Below are 22428 nucleotides of genomic sequence, written 5' to 3'. Positions count from 1 at the left end.
TAAGATAATTTCTTTATAATATATAATTTTTAACTTTTGTAGGACCCCATGAATCCAAGTGAAACAGTTATTGTGATTCGTTCATTGGTACCTGGTGGAGTAGCCCAAAATGATGGTCGCTTGATACCCGGAGATAGATTACTCAGAGTAAATGATATTTGTTTGGAGAACGCGTCATTAGATCAAGCTGTGCAAGCTTTGAAGGGTGCTCCCAAAGGAGTAGTTCATATTGCTGTTGCCAAGCCACTGCCCATACCAGATAGTAGCAGTCAGGTGAGTTCACCTTCAGAACAGGCACGTGCAGATGAATCTTTCACGCAACGTCGCGGCGAATTCTACAATGATGTCGACCAGGAGTCATCTGTTCAACAGTTGGCGTCTAATCTGCTCAAGTCGGAGAGCTTCTGACTCAATTATATTATTCCTTAATGATTGTGGCGATATATAATTTTTTTATAACATATTTCTTTATTATCCTTCTGCATTTCTTATGAATTATAAGAATCAACTTATTATTTTTAAAATAATCTTCATCCTGATATCGTCACAATTTAACCGTCCATTTTATTTTATTTAATCATTTAATTAATCACTAAATAGTTGTAGTTAGAAAATAATAGTAGCTACAAGTTGTTAATAATTTACTAAAATACAAAACAAAATGAAGAAATGTAATGAGAATACTCATAGAGCTTACTTTGAAAGAAGATAAGATTTAGAAATATCAATGAAACATATTTTATTAAGTACTAATTCATTAGATGTCCTATATAGTTCTATGAGCACTCTTGCACTTCTTCATTCTTCTTTGCCTTTAAAAACTATTAATATCACTTAAACAATTTTATTTTATTTATTTTCATAAAATAATTTTATGTGCCTTATTAATTGATAAAAATATTACAAACAAAGTATTCTTTAAAACATTAATGCAATATTAATATTAAGTTATAATTTCGGGTGTTTGGTTATATCTATAAATATAATTGCATTATATATTGATATGTATCACATATGTGTATACAGTGTATCTAGAAAGTTTGCTCTTTGTGATTGAATCACATAAAATTATATGCAGAGATAATAACAAAAGTGAATTTTCGATTAAATTAATACAAATGTTAAATTATTATAAGTTATATGTGATCTTCACTGTAAAGCAAAGGTTTGCAAACTTTTTAGAAACATTATAATATATATGTATACTTATAAATTTACATAGTAAGTTAAATGTAGTTGAAGCGAAAAACACAACTGCCAGTCCATGTCGCCGCTCGTATACACTTTTAGTACATTTTTATTTTTCTTTAAGTTTTTTAAGTTTAGTATAATTATTTAGATAAAGATTTCTTTCTTTTGTTATATTGTTTTTATTTTTATTAAATGCAACTTTTGGAAGAAAATGGAAACAAAAATGCGTTTTTGTTATTTGCACAAGTCGATAAAAACACAAATACTCTAAAACCGTGGTTACATTGCCATAGGTTTTTCAAAAATTGTGCGAATGTTGGACTAAACTCACCCAAGAGGCAATGTGGCTCATGGATGGCGCATTTGTGTTTTTGTTGCTCCTTCCTAACAATTCTTTCTCCTTCTATACATAATGGTATATCATTACTTCATTATGATATATTCTTTATATGACTTGAACCTTGAAGTGTTTATATTTGGACATTATGAATTACCATATTGAATTCTTCCATTCTTCAGTTAAAGTAATTAGATGAAATAATGGTATTTACCTAAATTGAAGTACAATTGTATTATCTACTCTGTGAATGTAGATCAGATAAAATGAGATTGGCCCTACAAAATGTGAGTGATTGAGGAGGCCCATACTTGAGCTCTATATTTTTTTAGGATGATAGCTCAGAAGAAAAAAAAATGAGCAATGATGAAGATGATGATGAAGATTGCTATTCAATGTACAGTTGTCCTGAATCACCTATCATTTTTGATGATGTAAAGGCAAGTTCTAAATTTGTCTACCTCATTATGTTTATTTTATACCAATATTCAAGATTACTTGAAAATATCAATAAAAATCACTTATAATTTTTTGTAATACATTAGACAAATGCTTAAAAAATATAAATTAAATCCAATCTCATAAACTTGTTATTATAAATAGAAAACCGATGAGACTTTTAAACAAATATATTCAATGGATGAAACAGATAATGTACAAGATGTGCAAGAAATTACACTTACTAAAGGCTCATCACCTTTGGGCATATATCTGCGTAGACGTTCATTTAGTGATCATATGGGTTTGGAAGTTGAAAACTTATATGGTGCTGCTGAACGAGATCGCAGGTTAAAAATTGGCGATGTAGTAGTTTCTGTTAATAATGAATCATTGAAGTATGTGTCACCAGCCCAAGTGAAGTCGATTTTATCTAGAGCTAATCTACTAACAGGCCATATACCGTGAGTGAAGCCATATAAATACAAATAAAAAAAACAAATAGTTTATAATCTGGTTAATGGTTTAATAAGATTAGCTTCTAATGAAAATCAATATAACCTTTTTTATTTGTATTTATACTATTTCAGTATACGTTTTGTACGTGCAGAGGCGGTAAAGAATACCTGTGTAATCCGAAGTAAAACTGTACCTAATGTAACTCTACGTACTCCAAGGTAAGTATTTTATTATTTGTGTAAACATATTATGGTAAATAACAATAACTGGTGCATAAACCTTGGTAAATATCATAAATCTTATTTTATAGTATTTTATGACTGGATTACCATAATTTTAATTTGAAAATTTGTTTAATAAATGTATATTAAATATTAATATCAAAGAACATGGCAATAAATATTATAGTTATTTTTCTAACACGTGTATTGTGTACAATTTATTCACTACTGGTAAAAATTATTTGATTAATAAATAATGACCAGTAAATTATACAAATTCCAATTTTCATTATGAATGCATGATATTTTGGTATTTACCGTGGCGCCACATAATTCTTAATTTTTGTCATTTACCATAATATTATACTACACATTTAAAATGTTTATACTGAAATAAATTTGACGTTGATTTTATTTGTCTATGCTTTGTTTACGATTCAATATTTTCTATTTAATGCTTATTGATTTTGTTTATTGTTATATTTTTGCATTTAATAAAGGATATTACCTGTCTATTACAAGTGAGAATGATCTATTTTGCAAATGTTTAAGTTATATTTCCTTTTTACCATTTGTACATTTTGTAGATAGTAATGTGTTATAAATTATAATATGTCAATATTTACATTATTATCATTATTGAATTGTTTAATAATTTTAGCAATATTGTTTTATTAAATTAGAAAAGATAAATTATATTTCTATTTTTATCATAGAAAAATTATTATTATTAGTTATCTAGTAGTTACTTCAGTACTTGTTATATTTATTTATGTATGTTATACAACCATTTACAATCTAATCTTAAATACAATAATTAAGCATATGTTAGTCTACTATAATAAGGTTAAATTAAATTGTGATTAGAATTTAAAGAATTTTTATATATTTATTAGGATTTATAGTCAGCCTATATACAGTGTTTTTTTTAACATTAAACACTATAATATATTATAAAGTATTTTTTTTTTTTTGTAGAGATTTTCATATTTTTCATATAAGATGCATTTAATTCAAACAATTTAAATCACACTTATTATGTTTGTTGGTAAGCCTATCAACTTGATTTTTAAAAAATTTCAATCTGTATTTTTAATTTAGTCTTAATAGAATACTGTTTTTAAAATATTGATGAATAAATTAATATAGATCATACTATACAAAACTACAATAGTATTTTAGTAATCAATATTTTTTATAATTTTTTTAATTTATAAGCGTTTACAGTTAGATCCTTTGACTAGTAGAACATAAATTTTGTGAGGTACTATATCACTCATATTATCTTAACTTTAAGTACATAGTAATTAATAAAATACTTTTATTTAATATTAATTAATAATTATTACACAAAAATCAATATTTTAGAATAGTATTCTCTATTTCAGATTTTGAGAATATAAATATAGGTTATCATTTATAACTATCAAAAGTCGATAATAAGCTCACAGATAAACATAAGAATAAAAAGGGGAAAAGTAGGTAACTGCTTTGCTCTAAAATAGGAATCGAGTGTATCTTGTCATTGAGTAGATCACTGTTACATCTTACTTATTACATATGTGTTAAATTTGAATTCAATGATAAATCGTTGCATACAAAAATTGATAATAGGCCGAAAAAGTCTGTTAGCCTATTTTAATATTAATATAATGTTATTACTTATTATAGTCATTCATTTTATTATTAATAATATAATAGAAACTATAAATAGTTAAATTATAACAATATTTTAATTTTAATTTTATAACAATTTATCTAAATAATTTGAAAATGTCATAGTGTATATAAAATATAATAATATATGTGAAACTTTTAAATTTCCACAAAAATATTTTTAAATTACAGAAAAATAACTAAAATCATTATTTTTCATTTAAATAATAAATATATTTTAAATTTGAACTTCAAATATGTTAGGAAAAATTAAAGTTTATAAATTAATGTATATTTTAAAATTTTTGGTTCTAGTATGAATTACTAATGATTAATGAGTTATGACTTATGAGGAACCATGAAATTGTTAAACCAGATTGTATTTTAAATTGTAAATAAACAGATTGATAGATAGACAGATCCAAAGTTCTTGTATCATATATACATATATAATTTAAGATATATTCTTATTTTATATTGTATGTATGTTTTAAGTTTTTATGTATAAATTATATTATTAAAACACAAATTTGTTTGTTACATTGAAGCGTGAGTAAATATACTATGTAAAATTGCCTTAGCATGATTATTAAATCAATGAAACCTTATGTATGTATAGGTACTATGGTTAAGGATTGTGATTAGTATTTTTCAAACCAACTTAATTTAAAATTACTTTTTGAAAAAGTATTTAAACTTGATTTTTGTCACATAATTTAAATTGAATTTGGTTTATTGTTGTAGTTCTGAATTAATAATCATAGGATTTGTGAATCACTCTTAATGACTACTACTATATTATTACCCTATGATATTTATGAATAATAAACTTTGATTTATTTTAATAAACTAAAAATAACATAACAACAAAATCAAAACATTCCTCTCTGTTCAGAATGTAAAATTAAAATTTTATATTTGTAGTAAATTTGAAATTTAAACTTTGATGACCTTAATGTTTCTTATAATAGAAATTTTTTTTTTTTTTTGATTATATAAATAGATTGGTTTTCAATTATGTGTTTATATTTTGTTATGAAAATGTCTTATACATTCTTATTATTTTTACTATAATAATATTTTATTTTTTGTTTGTTCACATTAATTTACGTTGTTCAGAAAATTTGTTTTAAATGTTGAGGGTAGTTCATTATAGAATATTTGATTTAATTGACACTTTAGAAAGTTAAAATGTCTTATTAATTGGGAAAAACTATTAAATCCATAAACGACAATTAAACGATAATATTTACTCAACGCCAGTTTTTGAAAAATCAATTTCGTCTTTTTGTTGTAATCCTGAAAGAAATAATCGTAGAGACTTAACTTTTCACTAAATATTTAAATCATCATTTAATATGTACCATTATTATTTATATTACTTTTTTGTATTTTATACAAAATTATTCTTTTATACTGTACACTCATATTTATAATTCATTTTGTACTTACAACTGTTATAATTATATATAATTTTTTGAAAATTGAGTTTTTTCTCTGTGAATAAATAAATAAATAAATAGATATAATGACTCTTTATAGAACTTTTAAATGTTATAATTGATTAAATTTTCTTGGATATAAAACTTTTGAACAAAATCCCTTACGAATTATTTTTATAGTAATTTTGAAGTACCCTGAATAAATTTTAATTATATTGCCCTAACCAGTGGTTTATTTAGTCTAGCATTTCCGGGATTCCCCCTCCATGTTCAAGTTGTAAGGAAATAACACTTTTATCATGAAATAATAATAATAAAAAAAATTTAAGTAGTAAAACAATTACATATATATTATTTTTCTGACACATCACATTTAAATTATTAAATAGTGATTTAATAATTTAATTTCCGTATTTAAAGGGGCCTCCACCTTCTAAATAGACCCTAGGGCTACCAAGTCTCATGCTATGTCACTGACTATAACAAAAAATGTATTAATTATATAGATTAGTTACTTGACACCTTTTACCATTGCGTACAATATATACGCCATATATATTTTTTTATACACAACATTTTTAAAGTATTTGGACTAATATTAAACTAATATTCAACAATTTATATCTTTTCATCACGAACGGATTTATAGTATGGTACATTGTGGTATTAGCATATGCGATATTACAATCAGTTCAAATTAAGAAAATAATAATAATCATTTAAATATAATATAACGTATAGTACATCCTTATAATTAACTCATTGAAATGTATGCTGATAATCTTTGAGAATTGTTGTTTGTTTAAACAATGGTTTATTATTGAATTCAAATTAACAATATATCCATCATAGTAATATATTCAATTACGAAGTAGGTACTCTCAATAACTACAATAAAATATTTTTTTAAGGACAGTTTTAACGATATGATAATTTATATTTATTGCCGAATTTTTGTTATGTTGGCCTTTTAGTTATTTGACTGTCTGCCGTTTGGATTCAGCTAAAATGCTGAATACCCGTATATACCACTTAAATACTATGTTGATTTCATTTTTAGTGTGGGTGTGTAACACAAATATTAATGCAATAAACTTTTTGCGTATAAGTATATTTAAATTATGTCGAATTTATTGGTTTTACAATAAAATATGATTGTACGTATTTTGTAATTATTTAAACAATAATTTAAATTTATAAAAGATAAATAATTATCTTATTATAATATTGACTTTTTTATTAACTCATCATATAATTAAATAACTGACCAATTAGTTAATTGATAATATCACACACGTCTGAGACTTATAAGTTAAAATTAATAATACAACCCATTGTTATTATTATGTACCCCTTTATTTTTCTGGTTGAAATTTGAGGTCTAGTTACAAATAAGAAATTATATAAGTACTTCTGAAAAAAGGGATTTATATCAAACCAATTATTTGTTTATTTGACATTTTTAAATACTATTTAAGAGAATATTTATTGTACCTGCGTGTGTTATTTTCGTTTTACTAACCCACAACATAACAAATTTTACGTTTAGAAACATTTTTTTTTACTTTGTAATTTTTTAACATTAGAGTAAATTGACATATTATCAAATATGAGAATTTTTAAATTTTAGAATAACGTTCTTAACGACAAAAATTAAACTCTTTTTTTACATTCTTCTAACAGCCACAATTATCCCATGTACAGAATACATGGGAAAGTACTAAGTACTAAGTACAATATACTTATAAATTTTTATTTAAATTTATTTGTTCAATTATTAATTGTGTAATTGCTAGTTGGCGTTTATTCTAATATATATATATTATAAAATAATAAATAAATAACTTGCCATAAAACAAAAATTTTAAATAAAAAATTTACGTGGATCTTGTATAACCTATACCTAACCTATTATTTTTAAATATGGCAATATGTGAATTTACTTTAATATTAAAAATACTAGAGTAAAACATACTTTTTTGAATCTACAATTTGTCATGATATGCCTTTGTAAGACGGAAACAACACATACAAGCCAATACTATGCCCTTGTACAAAGAGTTACAATATTTAACTCATCCATTGTCTATTTTAATCGGGTTTAGCTAGAAAGAAATAATATTAGATATTTAATATTCACTTATTATTTTCTTTGATTAATTTCAAATTAATTATAATACAAAAAATTATATAATATTTCAATCGTTTAAATGTAAAATGTTAAGTATAAACATAAAAGTATTTTATAAGTTTATTTTGTGTAAGTACTTATTAAACCATATATCTATACTTTTATCGAAGTATAAAATAGTTTAATTACTTACTTACTTATATTTCGTTTTTATTTTAAAATGCATGGTTGACAAATTGTACGTTTAACAGTATTTTTATATACAGTTATAATATTTTATGTACCATTTCACGTGTTAACCGAGTATCATAAATAGTGCTATTTATTATTAATTAATCATTATGATTATACTTTTTATTTTAATAACATTTATGTAATTTATATGTATTGATTGTTTTATTAACAGATCACCATTTATTGAACTACACGAAACTGAAGATCGTTTACTTCATAAGAAACCTCATTCTAAAATTTCTAGATCTAAGTCTAACGATCCGTGTTTGCAGTTGGCTATATCAACAAAATCTAAATCCGAATGTGTTCTATGTACAAAATGTCATTCAGTGCAACGAACAAAGAGTTGGAATGAAACTGAACCAATAAATGATGTGAGTTTTGAAAACGTTATAAATTATTACAAGGTATTCAAAACTAGCGACAAATACGTATGCGCAAAGTTTACTAGCGATCAATTTATTAAGAAATTAGATGAGAAATTACGTGAAGAAACTGATAGATTGTCAGAGTTTACTCAAAGTATATCTATAACATCAAATTTAAATGAAGATGAAATTGATAATCAATTAAAAGCCAAAACTGAAGAGTTAGAAAGACTCACAGAAGAGGAAGCTTATACATCTTTAGACAAAAATGTATTACGTTTGGGAAGTGCTGAATTTGAATCTTTTGATGGGCCACCAACTCGTATTTATCGGTTTCCAAGTACTGGTATTGGCTTAGATAGAAGTGAAGGAAGCGTATTCACCATGACTGTATCTGGGCAACAATCAGCTGCTTCCTTATTGGCTAAACATTGGGGTCCTCAGCGAGAAGTAATAGTTCGAAGAGATCCAAACAAAAGCTTAGGAATAAGTATAGTCGGAGGAAAGGTTAGATATAAATATATATAACGTTTAAAACGTTTTTAGAGACGATTTTTTTTTTAGGTTGATTTTTTCAATAGTACTAATACAAATAATAGCGCAGCTATATCAGGTATATTCATAAAAAATGTACTTCCTCAAAGTCCCGCAGGCCAAGAAGGTCAATTAAAAGTAAATATTCTGTAACCTTTTAATGTGTTATGGTTAAGCTAATATGTATAATTGTAACATCAATAGACCGGTGATAGAATATTAGAAGTTAATGGGACTGATGTTCGACATGCTAATCATGAACAAGCTGTTGCAATAATTCGTTCAGCTGGTAACCCAGTTATTTTCCTCGTACAATCACTTGTGTGCTGGGTAAGTTTTCAATATTTATTTTTAGGGTAAATAATTTATTTACATTTATTTTAGTCTGAAGATCAATATGAACAGTCAAAATCATCGGCTGTTATTGAAGATTCGTTTAAAATATCACAGGAACCTATGAAACCTGTCAATAGTGTAAAAAATGTAATAACAAAAAAATATTATTACAAGATATGAATTTATTTATAATTATTACGTTTTAGAGGATTTCTACATGGCAACAGAAAAGTGAAGAACATGTTAATGAAGATAATTTTCCAGTTCGCAAGAATTCATTAGCTTTTATCAAAACTTTGACTTCGTTCGACCGTAAAAAATCTATCAAATCTAATAAAAGCGAAGATAGTGAAGAAGATGATGATAATAGAGATAATGAAGGTCGCGTTAGAATACATTCAGGACAAGAAGTAAGGCAATAAATAAATCTTGTTAATTGCTATGTATCACTTGAATTAAGTTCAAAAAATATTATTCAATTTAACTATAAGTATTAAGTATTATGTATATGTGTAATGTGTTTACCTATTTTCAGTATTATTTATTATTTAATTTTACTATGTGTAAAACATATAATAAAGTTATAAAATATTGACAATTTTTGGATGAAAATGACTGAATCATTTTTCAATTGCATAGGTTATCAATTTATATGCAATAGAAATACATTTTTGGCTATATATGGATTAAAACTTTGATGTTTATTATATGTCTCCACTTTTTTTTTTACAAAACAATCATTTTAAATATAATGTGTTCATATGTACCTAATATAGAATATAATTTATATTTATTTTTAGATAATGCGGTCTAGTGCTGGTAATGTTAAAAGATCAAAAGTAGAAATTGACGCTGATCCAGAACCAGAAGATGAATATGGTTATACAACAAGTGAGTATAATTTTTACTATGAATAATTTATTCATCAATCCTTCAATTTATGAAGATAATATTATTATGCGGGCGTATTTTATTAATCGTTTATAAAAAATAAACATTTAATTGTTAAAAAGATAGTAGGAAGGAATCATAATATAAATAGAATTAAATGTTTTATATGCACATTGTCCTTAATCATGTACAATGTTTACTAACACTAAATATATACTGTACGTCTGTACTTTTATATTGATAAATTATTACATCATTTCTTAATGTGCGAAAAAGCAGTTATTTATTTTTATGCTATACTTGGAAATTATTTTTTTAAGACAAATTATCGTATGATAATATTATTAAAAATTATTTTATGTATATAAATTGTATTTTATATATATAAGATCTTTAAAGAAAACGGTTACTTAAATTACTGATATTTAAAACAGAACCACAAAAATATTTAGATGAAAATTATGATATTTGTAGAAAATTCATAGAAATTGTAATGTATCTAACATGAACTTAAAATTGCTTAAAAAAAATTATTATTTTTTAAACAATTAAATGTTTTTAGCAAAGCGTTGAAAATATCGACACATCCCAAATGTCCAGAATTATTATATAATAAAAAATAATTAATTATTAATTAAAAGTTAGGATGGTCATAGCTTATAATTCTATAAAATGCGCTTTTTTACATAAATATAAAATATATAATATTATGTACCTATAGATACGGAATTTCCGTTATTCCTATTAAGGATTTGTAAATATTTTAATATGACTTATGTGCATTTTACCCTTACGAGTCACCTGGTATTAAATGTATATGAAACAGGTATCGTTTTCGGCCTATGGTCATCTTTTGAAGTCTCACCCGAAACTTGTTTCGTCGAAATGTCACTCTGCACATGCACATCATTATATTGTAGTAGTATTATAGTACATATTATAATACTCATTCACAGATGATACGAAAATCGACGTTAATCAGACGTGAAGAAGTATAGCAATGCTTTGACGTCAGTTTGATGTCGATTACTCGCTATTCCGCAAATTAACGTTATAATGATGTGAAATTATGGACTGTGTGATTGGGTACCGCCGTATCGGTGTACATTGTACAGATTTATAGAACTTATTTCTCTTGGTTATAAAAGTAAACTAAATTGAAACACATATGGGTGAAATCCGTTTTAAACCTATTCAGTCTGAGTGCGGTAAGCATGACTTAGGTGATCGCTGACTTATATTATTTATGGTACTTGTGTTGAGTAGTGAATGTTCCATTAGTCAGTCTTAAGAAACAGTAGTCGATTCCAAAGAAAAAAACATTTTCTCATCTATCATCATTTGTTTTTTGCATCTGCCACTTATGATTATTTATTATGTAGTGGTAAAATTAGTCTAAATCACATCAGATCTGACAATAACATTGTGCGATGTACCTGTTTCCCGAGCAATAAGCCGCGCGAATTGCTCACTGACTCATCAAGATAAGATGCCTTAAATTACCTATATTATTTATAGGTTTTTGTAGGAACTTGAAAATTAAAATTTAAAGTATTAATGTATCAAAATTCTGTAAGTTTGGAAAATCTTAGACAAGTTTGTCTTTCACACTGCATGCACATGACTATAACAATCCCATAACTCATTGCTTTGAATAAACTTATCAATAATTAATAAAAAATATTTGTTTTTATTCATTACGTATTAAGTACAAACAACATCTTAGTATCGACTACCTATATTAATGTATTATATACATTATGAATAGTGCACTCATATATAAATATTATATAAAGTTTCTATTGTATATGCTCAAGGTTCAACCATCAATAAAATGTTATTCACTGATGGTTCCGAAGCATTATAATTTTGTGATTATCTGGTTACTTATTTTATATTTTTTTAAATTAAAATTAAAAATATTATGAAATTGTCATCCAGTTATAAATAAAACACAAATAATAGCTATAAGTTTAGGTATATAATATATTACATAAAATAATTATATAGAAATAATTGAAATAAATAATTCTAATAATTGTAGAAGAAGTTGTTTTCCGAAGACCTAAATAAAAAAATAGCCCTTTCAAAAATCTAGTCCTACGCAGATACTAGCACTGATTTTACTTAGAACATATTTGTTATTCTGCCTCGAAACGATGTAAGATTGTAAGAAAACGCGAGAATAAAAGGAAGAGACGCTTATAAATAATATAACATACACTTATCACCGCATTGGTTATTATATATTATATTAATCATACATCATTGTATTAATCCGGCCACTGTTGACAATACCATCATATTAACGTCTATAAAAATTAATATAATAAACTTATATATTATTATAATAGTCATTGTACAGTATTACTGTACAAACGACAATGACTGTAACAGTATACAAGTGGGGTGATTCACCCAGCACGCTCATTTCTTTTTTCTTCTTTAATAATGAAATTATTCAAAATCTGATTTTTGGAATTTTTAAATTGGAAGATATATTTGCTAATTGGGGTATAATTATTTGAAAATCATAGTAATTTATATTATTCTATCGACATTTTTAATTTGTAAAAATGCTTTAAGTATAAACACTAGATTTCTAATACTACATCTATTTTATATTGACCATTTTGTGAGGACTATTATTCTTAATATAAACTTTTAATACGATATATAAACATATATATTCGTAACTCGTGTAAATAACCAAATTTATTTTATTAACTGCTCTTTCATTATATTTTTAAGAACTGCTTCTTCAGCACAAGCTTTGTTTACCGGGGGTGTTACAATATTAATACACATACGGAAAATGTTGATGTTGCAATAAGCTTATTGTTATTATTATTATAATTAATAGCTGAGAAACTACTCGTTATAATTTTAAATTAAGTAAACCAACATTTAAAAGAAGATTATCTACCAAATAATTCACATTCACTAGGGAGGGGGGATGTTATTTGAAAAATAAAAGTTCTGTATTACCGCGAGTAACTCATAAAGTTCAGTACAAAATATCTCAAGAATTTGAAACTATGGTAGTATGGTCATTAGGTATATTTATAAAATCAAAACAGTTCAATTATTAAATAAAAAAATTAGAGTGAGCACGAATGATGAATTACCCTATATATATATATTACGTATATTATTTAGATTCGCGCGTTTGCATTATTACGCGATCGCATTATCCGTGCTGAATGGAATGAAGCAGAGTGGGTTTGCGTCGGTCGGTCGGTCGGTCGGTCGGGATTTTTTTTTAATGAACAGTCAAAAGGTTCGCACCACGGGTAGGGGCGGTGGAAACGTTATACTATATAGTAGGGGCGGCCGAATGCATGCCGCCGCCAACAACGACGACGACGACGACGACTTCAATAAAACTGGGTGACAGCGCGGCGGCGGTGGTGGCGGCGTCGGCAGATCTTTTCTCCAATCAGTGAATGGGCCGCGCTCGGGTTGTTCGCATCGTTGTCGCCGTCGCCGCAACCGCTGCTCTCGTCCGGTTGTTTTTAACGTGCATGGTCGCGCGCATCAATTGATCTTCAGACTAGAAAACCGGACCAATCTCTCTCCGGGGGGACGAAAAAAAAAATCGTTTTTTTTTTTTTTTTTGGTAAAAATTTCTTCTCCTCCCGCAAAGACCGTTGCGAGGACATTTTCGATAAATAAAAATACAATATTATTATAATAATGACGTACAAAACGGCCGAACCACCGCCAAACCCTCGTGCAGTGGTGCATCGGCACGCGGCACAACGATGACGATAATATTATTATAAGCGGGCCGCCGCTGCCTGCGCTAAAACCGCTACTGTCGTCGTCTTTGCGTCTAGTCCGACCGGCGGCCGTCGCGTCTTCTCAAACGCCGCTGCGAAGACGACGTACGTTGTCATCGTCGTCCGCCGCTGTAGTCGTCCACCACCATCATCGCCGTTGCAATCGTCTGACGCGCCGCCCGCCGCCGCGATATCGCAACGACTAAAATGCACCGCCAGCCACTGGTCGGCGAACATCAGCTGCTGCCGCAGTACGCGTTCTGCGACCGCCGCCGTCGGCACGATAATGTCAGTGATTAGCGGTAGCGGCTCAGATCACGATTATCGCGATGGCAGTCCCCGCATTGCGACGCTTCGACAACATCATGATGATGCAGGACATGACCGCTGCTGCCACCTTGTACAAGACCATAGACGGCGACTTTGAGCTTGGTAATTCGCTTCTTTTCGGGCCGGACTTTTGTAGTTTGGATTTTTTCTACATTAAAAATGTCTTCATTCGTTATTATCGGTTATAGGGATTATACATAATTTTAATAACGCATGCTAGCATCCGACTTCGTGATATTATATTATAATGTAATATAATAAGGTAGTCCGGGCGCCTGAACGTTTGCAAGAAAATGAAAAGACCGGGACAAAACTTTAAACTGTGCTTTATTCAATCATCGTAGGTAAAAAACGAAAAAAAAAACGTTGAAAATCAATATAAAAAAAAACTCAAATATTTGTTTTTATCTTTTGGTATACTTCATATGAATTTATGAACTATAATAAACATTTTCGTTTATTTATTAAAGAGATTTGAGTTAACTTAGGGTAAAAATACGCTGCTTACCTTTTCGACATGTGATTTCATACATTAAATTAATGTTATTATTGTGCATTGTTGTAAATTATATGAATTTTCAATTGCTTACAACCAACAAAATACAATAAGTCTATAAATCAACAAACTATCCAGTATAAGCGTCCAAAAAGTGTATAGTGCAGCCAATTGCTTATTCACCACCACACATTAACCTAATGTAGGTTAAAACAATTATAAAAATTATTTCAATTTTAAGATGAAGTATTTATGTAAAAATAGTTCTATCTAATTTAAAACTTATGCAAACTTCAACTAAAATATACAATAAGTATACAATTTATAAATATTATTATTTATGGTAATATTTATATTTAATATGTATTATGATATTGCAGGTTATTGAGTAAAATTAATTAATTTTTAGTTGTTACCCATAAAATATTTTTTTTTAAAACTGGCAAAAACACATTTAATTTGACTGTGTTATTTTGAAAATTATGTAATGATTAACTGCAAACATTGAAGCCAATTTAGTACACAACAGTATCGTATTTGGAGATTGCTTTGTTATAGGTATTCTACAAATATACGCAATCCTGTTCTAAAAGGCTGTATCCATAAGGCTCAGTTATAATTTTAACCCTTATAAAGTTATAACTTATAAGTATATAGGGACATAATAATAAATAATTTATATGGTTATGTGTTACTGAAAGTTTGGAACTACATTATAATTTTGTGTTTTATAATAATTGTATAATAATTTTTAATAGTGTATGGAATGGTATAGAAAATATGTATATTATACGTTAATATATTAGATATTTTTAATATTATGATAAATTTTCAATTATTTTATAAATTATTTTTTTATTTTTCTGCCCATAAGACTTAATTATGATACAATACACTAGCTGACGTTAATACAATTTAAAGAAAAGTATTGATGTCAAGATTTTCTGATTCTTTAGCACTATTAACATTAATACTTTTTATCTTATTTTTTTATACATTTTAAAAGTCAATATTTATTCACGTATATTTTGATTAAATACCACGAACTTGTTTTCGAACATAGCTATAAAACATTTTGGTTTTTCCCCACTTTTGATTTTAACTTAATAAAATAAGATCTGATTTTCATACATAAAAATATTTTTCATTATAAACAATAAAAACATTTTGGTTTCCTTGTTAAATAACAATACTGCAAATTAATCAGAATTCTAATAAGTGATAATATCATATTTAGATATAAAATTTAAAAAATATTAATCATTAGCATTATTCACTAGTATTTAAATAACAATTTTTAAAATATTCTTCTGACTAATTTTTAACATTTTATAGCATTGAAAATATTCGATTTTTTTTCTACACTATTTACTGATGAAATGATTTTTTGTTTAAACAGTTTTAAAATTGAATACAAGGTATCCTGATAGAACCTACTTGTTGAAATTTAAAAACAGTATAGTTGTGAAAAACACATTTTAAAAATTGTAATAGTTACGGCTTAAAAATTATTAACACAAGGTCCTTCATAATTTTTTCTTATAACAATTTCAAAATATCAAAATATATAGTGCACATTTTTTTCAAGTCGTGTTAAATAAAAATACTGATACATTTTGATATTTAAACGAAATATACGATCTATCCTTTAATGATTTTGTTTTTTTTGTAATAATTTAAAAAATATTAGTTGTAGGAATAACTTTTTACCAATTTGTTTATATATATATACTAATATTTTTAATTTTTAAACTAATTTTAAGCTATTAAGTATACTGCGAATCTATTTACACCCTTCTATAGTATATAATTCAGTATTAACTTACAATTTAATTACAATAATATATAATATAATATAACAGTAATTTTTAATTTTATTATTCATAATTTTTTTTGAAAGTAGTTCGAGCTTTCATATTATTAATAAAAAACATATAAATTATATTATATCCTTAGAAGTATATATGGTTTAGCATTATCTTCATTCTCCACATAAAATCGTGTTTTATTTGCTATAATTTATTACTAAATTTAAATTTAACTTATCCTTTACAGAGACGTGATACTACACTTAAAACCTAATAAATAGCATAGTGACTTCATTTTTTTTTTATTGTATTGATTAATGCTTAATAACTTATTTGGTTTTTTTTTTTAGTAATTTTTAACGTATAAAACACGTAAATTTAAATAAAAAAATAATAAAAGTTAATATTTGTATATGGTACTTATCTATTTTTATATCATTATATTTTACTATCGATGCAAATAATTAAAAATTATCTAACAATAATCATTTGTAATTCTGTATAACTAATACAATTCATACGGGTGAATAGGCAATATAAATCTAACCTAATTTGGTCCACTGAGTATAGGTACCTATCATTTTATTTATTTGTTTTAACTTTTAATACTTTAAAGTCAACAATTTTAAAAAGTCTTGAGTAAGTGATTAATATTTTTTTTTTATTTATTATAATTTATATTTTAATTTATAAAAATAAAATCTCTTATTTTGAGTTTAAGTACATAAAGTACATTCTACATTTGGATGATACCAAAACGTGAATTTGGGTAGGCTAGTTCTACAAAAACGTTCATGTTAATAATCTGTTTTTTAAATATAAATAGCTTTTTTGCTTATGATTTGTTGATGTTTAAAATAAGAAACGATTGATTGCAAAAAAAATAGTATTATGAATAAAATATAAATATTATACGTAAACAAAAAATGTTACACATACTCATCGTTAATAATATTTTTCTACACAAATTTATGTTTTAAATTAGTTAACTTAATTGTATGCAGAATTACCTTTATTTTTTAATTAATAAATATAATCGTATTTATATTGGTTTTAACTCATTAGTAAATATTAAGATCACTAAAATAATGTATTTTTTAATGGAAGTAGTCTATTATTAAGTCTTAACCTGCTGAATAATGACATATAATAATATAATTTTTAATTCTTATAAAAGGGAGGTGTCAAAATAGTTATTATTCATAAATATAGTAAATACACATTTCATGTAGGTATCCTAAATGTATAATATGTTATCAGGATTATGATGTGTAAATTTTGATTGGTTATGAAAATAATTGATTATTGATGTGTAGGAATACTACAGAATGCAAATAGTTTATACCTCTAATTTTAATAAACGTATATTGATACCTAATTTGAACTGTGTTCTGTTTTATTATAGATCTTCTAAAACAATCAGATAAAATGATAAACTTAATATAATATTTGAATTGAACGATCTCATTTTATTTTATAAAAAGAGTAAATAATTTATTGTACAGGAAATTAAACAAAAATTAAGGTAAATTCTTTAAATTCGTACTAATACATTTAAATAATGTCATTTTATATAAAAATTATATTTTACTAAAAGTATGAGTATTTACTGCAACGGGATACTATTTAATATTTGATAATTTTTAGTGTAGTATCACTGACGCGTAGTTGGGTTTTTTTTAAAAGGAGGTTGGTATTTTTGTTATCAAAATGTTATAATGTATAGACTATAGGTGCAATGTATATTTTATGTATTGTGTGTGTATATATATATCAATCATCATTATGCCCCTCTATTAAATATGCCACTGACGAATATAGACTATAAAATGTTTATATGCATTGAAAAAAGCATTTATTATATTATATCTTTAAATTAATTAAGATGTTTAAACTATATGCTTGAAAATTATTAAGCATTACAATTCGTTATCAAGAAAAAAATATATACCATATGTGAAAAAAATAATTGCTTTATATGGAATTGTATTTGGAGGACAACTGGATGTTATTAACTTATAGTCAACATCATCTTTTTCCCCTGATTTTCGATGACTTTGTAGCTCATAAAAACGTGAAAGTCATTCATTGTCAATTACGTTTGATGCTTGTCTATATAATAATTGTAATATATTATATTATTATGTAGGACGAAGGTATAAATGTATTATGTATATTGGTATGCGTTTATTTTTTTTTAAATAATCGTCGATTTTATTAATTATTCACATTAGAAATTTCGATTTATTTTCTTTCAGTTTTATATTTTAATAGTATACATTTTACTTCGAGTCAATTAATTAAATTTCTGTTCTAATTAATAAGTTGTTTATTATCTTAAGTATATAGTACACAATATGTACATCAATAGCAATCACTTGTCTGATAATCACCATTTTCTATTTATGTTTTCAAACCTTAACGTTCTACTTATTTACGAAACTAAAAAACAATAAAATAATAATATTTATAATAAAATCTATGTTTATATATTATAACTTATAAATTATAAAACTTATATGTGTGGTAGATTCCATGTGATAAGAAAAATAATTGTTTTATTTAAACCTTAGTGTTTAATAATAAATATTATTTTATTGCTAAACAAAATAATTATTAATTATAAAATAAATATAGGTGAACGTGAATAAAATATTTTTCGTTAAATTTGCATATGGTTTCAAAAAAATAAAAACCAGAATATACATACATTCATTGATGATATATATATTATTTTATTAATTTTAAATATTATGTACCTACCTATAATATCAATAATATTTATACAATATTCAATTAATCAAAACTCTGTAAACCTAATCGATTTATAGTATGCAATTATAATTGTGATCAAATGAGTTTATAATAATTATTAACTTCATATATGAGGTCGTACTTAAAACAAATTACATGCTCTGAATTGTATAGCTTTATTTTATTTTTTATACTATTTGTAATACAACCGTTTTAACTCTCGTACTCATCAATTAATAATTTTAAATAATCCTTTGTCTATTAAGTACGAAATTATTTTAACATATTAAAACCGGTCTGAGATTGCAATAATTCGGTCTCTATAAAATATATAATGTGATGATTTAACTATTATTAAAATATCAGCATGATCATAAAATGATACGTAAAAGTTACTGCGGCAGGTCATATTTATTTAATTATGTATACATATTACTCATATACTGTGTGTGTTATATACAGGACAAATTATATCGTTTATTTTCAATCGGCTTCGCCATTATAGAGACTAGAAAGCACAGAATGAGTATGGCCATATGACTTGAAAAAAGCAACGTTAGCTGATGTACCTTCGAAGCGGTATAGATACGCACGTGCGTTTATTAGGTACTAAACATCGCAAAAAATGCAGGTGCACACGATAAAATAATTTTTTATACTTGTTTAGTTGTATATAATATGTTGTGTGCGTATTTATTCACGTGGAACCTTGAAGACGTACATCTGCGTGCGTGTATATGTATAATATATATTATTATAAACTCTAATTAATGGCCACTTGAAAATGATTGAAAGCGCGCTAATAACTAATCGGGCGTGACGTTTAGAGATACGATGATTATTAGCTATATAGGACTTCTCGTTTTTAATGACAAATCGCTCAAGCAACAGCAGTAGTACATACTTGACACTCATTTAGGTACCTAACCTACCTATATTACTATACCTTGTATTACCTATATTATACTCATATATATATATATATATATACACGTATATGTGTGTTTTGACTAAATTGCTGTGTATAATACTATATAATACCTATCCTGTTATTTATCGGTTTTACGCAATAACAAATTTCGATACCTATATATACGGACGCCAAAACACCTTTCGTCACGATATTTGTATTATATACTATAATGTATACCTCTGGTGTTTCGGTTGGCATTGTATATTACTGTCTGTGCCTTATTAAAACAATTCGACACACGTGTGTGTTGTTACTATTATGTTGTATATTAGTGATATATTATAATATGTATCTTCCTTAAATATAATAACAATAATTATGTTATCATAGAACATATAATTTCAAACACGTTTGTGTATACTGTATATATATAGCGCCAAACTTATGAATAATTTTATAGTGATTGGAATCTCTTTATGTATACAAATGATTTTTTTTCTCTGACCGCGAGGTCAACGATGATTGCATTAAAAAAAAATTAGACCTAAATATATGTTTCTGGTTTTATTTTATATTTTTTATAACATTTTTAGTAGTTATCAGTCGCTGCGTGTATTACACATACGTATCTATTATACGCCAATTATCCAACGTAATAAGTTCGTTCGAAAATTACCCAACCTTCGCATGACGAAAACTCGTATCAATTTCAATTTTCATTAGTGAATTATGTAAGCTTCCGTTAGGAACTAATACATCAAATTTATTTCAATGGAAAATATTGATTATTGACTATACGACTTGAAATGAAAACTACAGAAATAAAATATGACACCATAAAATATATCTTCTGAGTTTTCCGACATCCCAATGTGTTATCTACAAAAGTCATCTATTATACCTATGTTGTCTCTATACAAGGTATTTTTGAATAGAAAATGCTGCTTTGAATAATTTCAAGTATAGTTTTCCGAATTTTCGTTTTACAGTTGTATATTATATTATAATATATATAAAGAAAATTCATGAATCAAAAACTCAGTTAAATACTATTTTAATTTTCCGAAATAATAAAAAGTATTATAATCTCAATATATTAGTTTTAATTTATTGTACATACTTACTTAATAATATTTATTAATATAATAAATGCGATAAGACTTATTAATTTATAGATTTAAATTGTTGTCCCTTTATGCAGGATTTGTGTATTATTATTTATGGTATTAAAAAATTATAATAATCAAAATAAGACGCATCGGAAGTTATGTCTTATGTATTTTTAATAGCCTGAATATAATAATAAACGTTTATTCTACATTGTATATTTGTATGTGATACCTCTACGCTATATAAGTGTATTATAGATAATTTATAATAACCTGGTAGTGGTTGTATTATTTTTTAATTTTTGCAATATTTATTGACTAACGTAAGCGTTTAATCATAATAGATTGAGGACACATCATAACGTAAATAATATAATAATAATAATAACCTACATACATGTGTCGTGTACCTGCAGGATATGGGTTAGATACAATAATATCTGTACACAGATCGAAGTGTGTGCGTGCTTCAAATATTCCTGTGAAGGATTTATTCAAGGCCAGTTAGGAATTGTTACTTAATGACGATCAGTAAAGGGATAGTGAGCCCGGGGGAGGGTTGCTGCTTGATAGCGATAAAATTGGATGATGAGGAAGTGGTCGGTAGGTGTACGCACAGTAGCGCGCGGTATTTTGTATAATCGATACGTTCGGGATGCGGGTCATTCATGCGTCGTCGCATCCTCTGAACCACCACTGTTATATATACACACACGCGCGCGCGCGTGCGCGTATGAACGTATATGTGCAAGTACATATGATATATACATAATATATGGTATATATATGTTTATATTTACTTTATACAGGGTATTAAGTTTATACCGCTAGTAAAGTAGGCCTTAATTCTAAAAAAAGTTTAAGTTTAACTATTTAGGTACCCATTTGCTAATTGCTATTAAGCATTCATAAAATCGATTAGCAATACATAATTTGTTTAACTATATTAAACATTTAAACATTTGCAGCACATTTTACGAATATAATATGTACTTGAA

The 22428-nt window shown here is 26.1% G+C and overlaps 1 protein-coding gene across 6 annotated transcripts in view; it reads left to right on the top strand.

Moving 5' to 3' along the window:
* LOC113548339 (multiple PDZ domain protein-like) overlaps positions 1 to 22428 on the top strand; it is a 62414-nt gene that overhangs the window by 11562 nt on the left and 28424 nt on the right. For 5 of the 6 annotated variants that reach the window (XM_026949171.1, XM_026949170.1, XM_026949168.1 and 2 more), the window contains 11 exons: positions 43 to 273; positions 1861 to 1968; positions 2132 to 2430; positions 2557 to 2643; positions 3147 to 3167; positions 8282 to 8984; positions 9042 to 9149; positions 9216 to 9341; positions 9396 to 9494; positions 9554 to 9757; positions 10148 to 10238. In XM_026949171.1, coding sequence (XP_026804972.1) covers positions 43 to 273; positions 1861 to 1968; positions 2132 to 2430; positions 2557 to 2643; positions 3147 to 3167; positions 8282 to 8984; positions 9042 to 9149; positions 9216 to 9341; positions 9396 to 9494; positions 9554 to 9757; positions 10148 to 10238 — 2077 coding nt within the window. The remainder of the gene's footprint in view (positions 1 to 42; positions 274 to 1860; positions 1969 to 2131; positions 2431 to 2556; positions 2644 to 3146; positions 3168 to 8281; positions 8985 to 9041; positions 9150 to 9215; positions 9342 to 9395; positions 9495 to 9553; positions 9758 to 10147; positions 10239 to 22428) is intronic. The other variant, XM_026949169.1, reaches the window with a different exon arrangement.

Source organism: Rhopalosiphum maidis, chromosome 4, assembly GCF_003676215.2.
Source record: "Rhopalosiphum maidis isolate BTI-1 chromosome 4, ASM367621v3, whole genome shotgun sequence".
Classification (NCBI taxonomy): domain Eukaryota; kingdom Metazoa; phylum Arthropoda; class Insecta; order Hemiptera; family Aphididae; genus Rhopalosiphum; species Rhopalosiphum maidis.
This window is presented reverse-complemented; position numbering and strand designations above follow the sequence as displayed.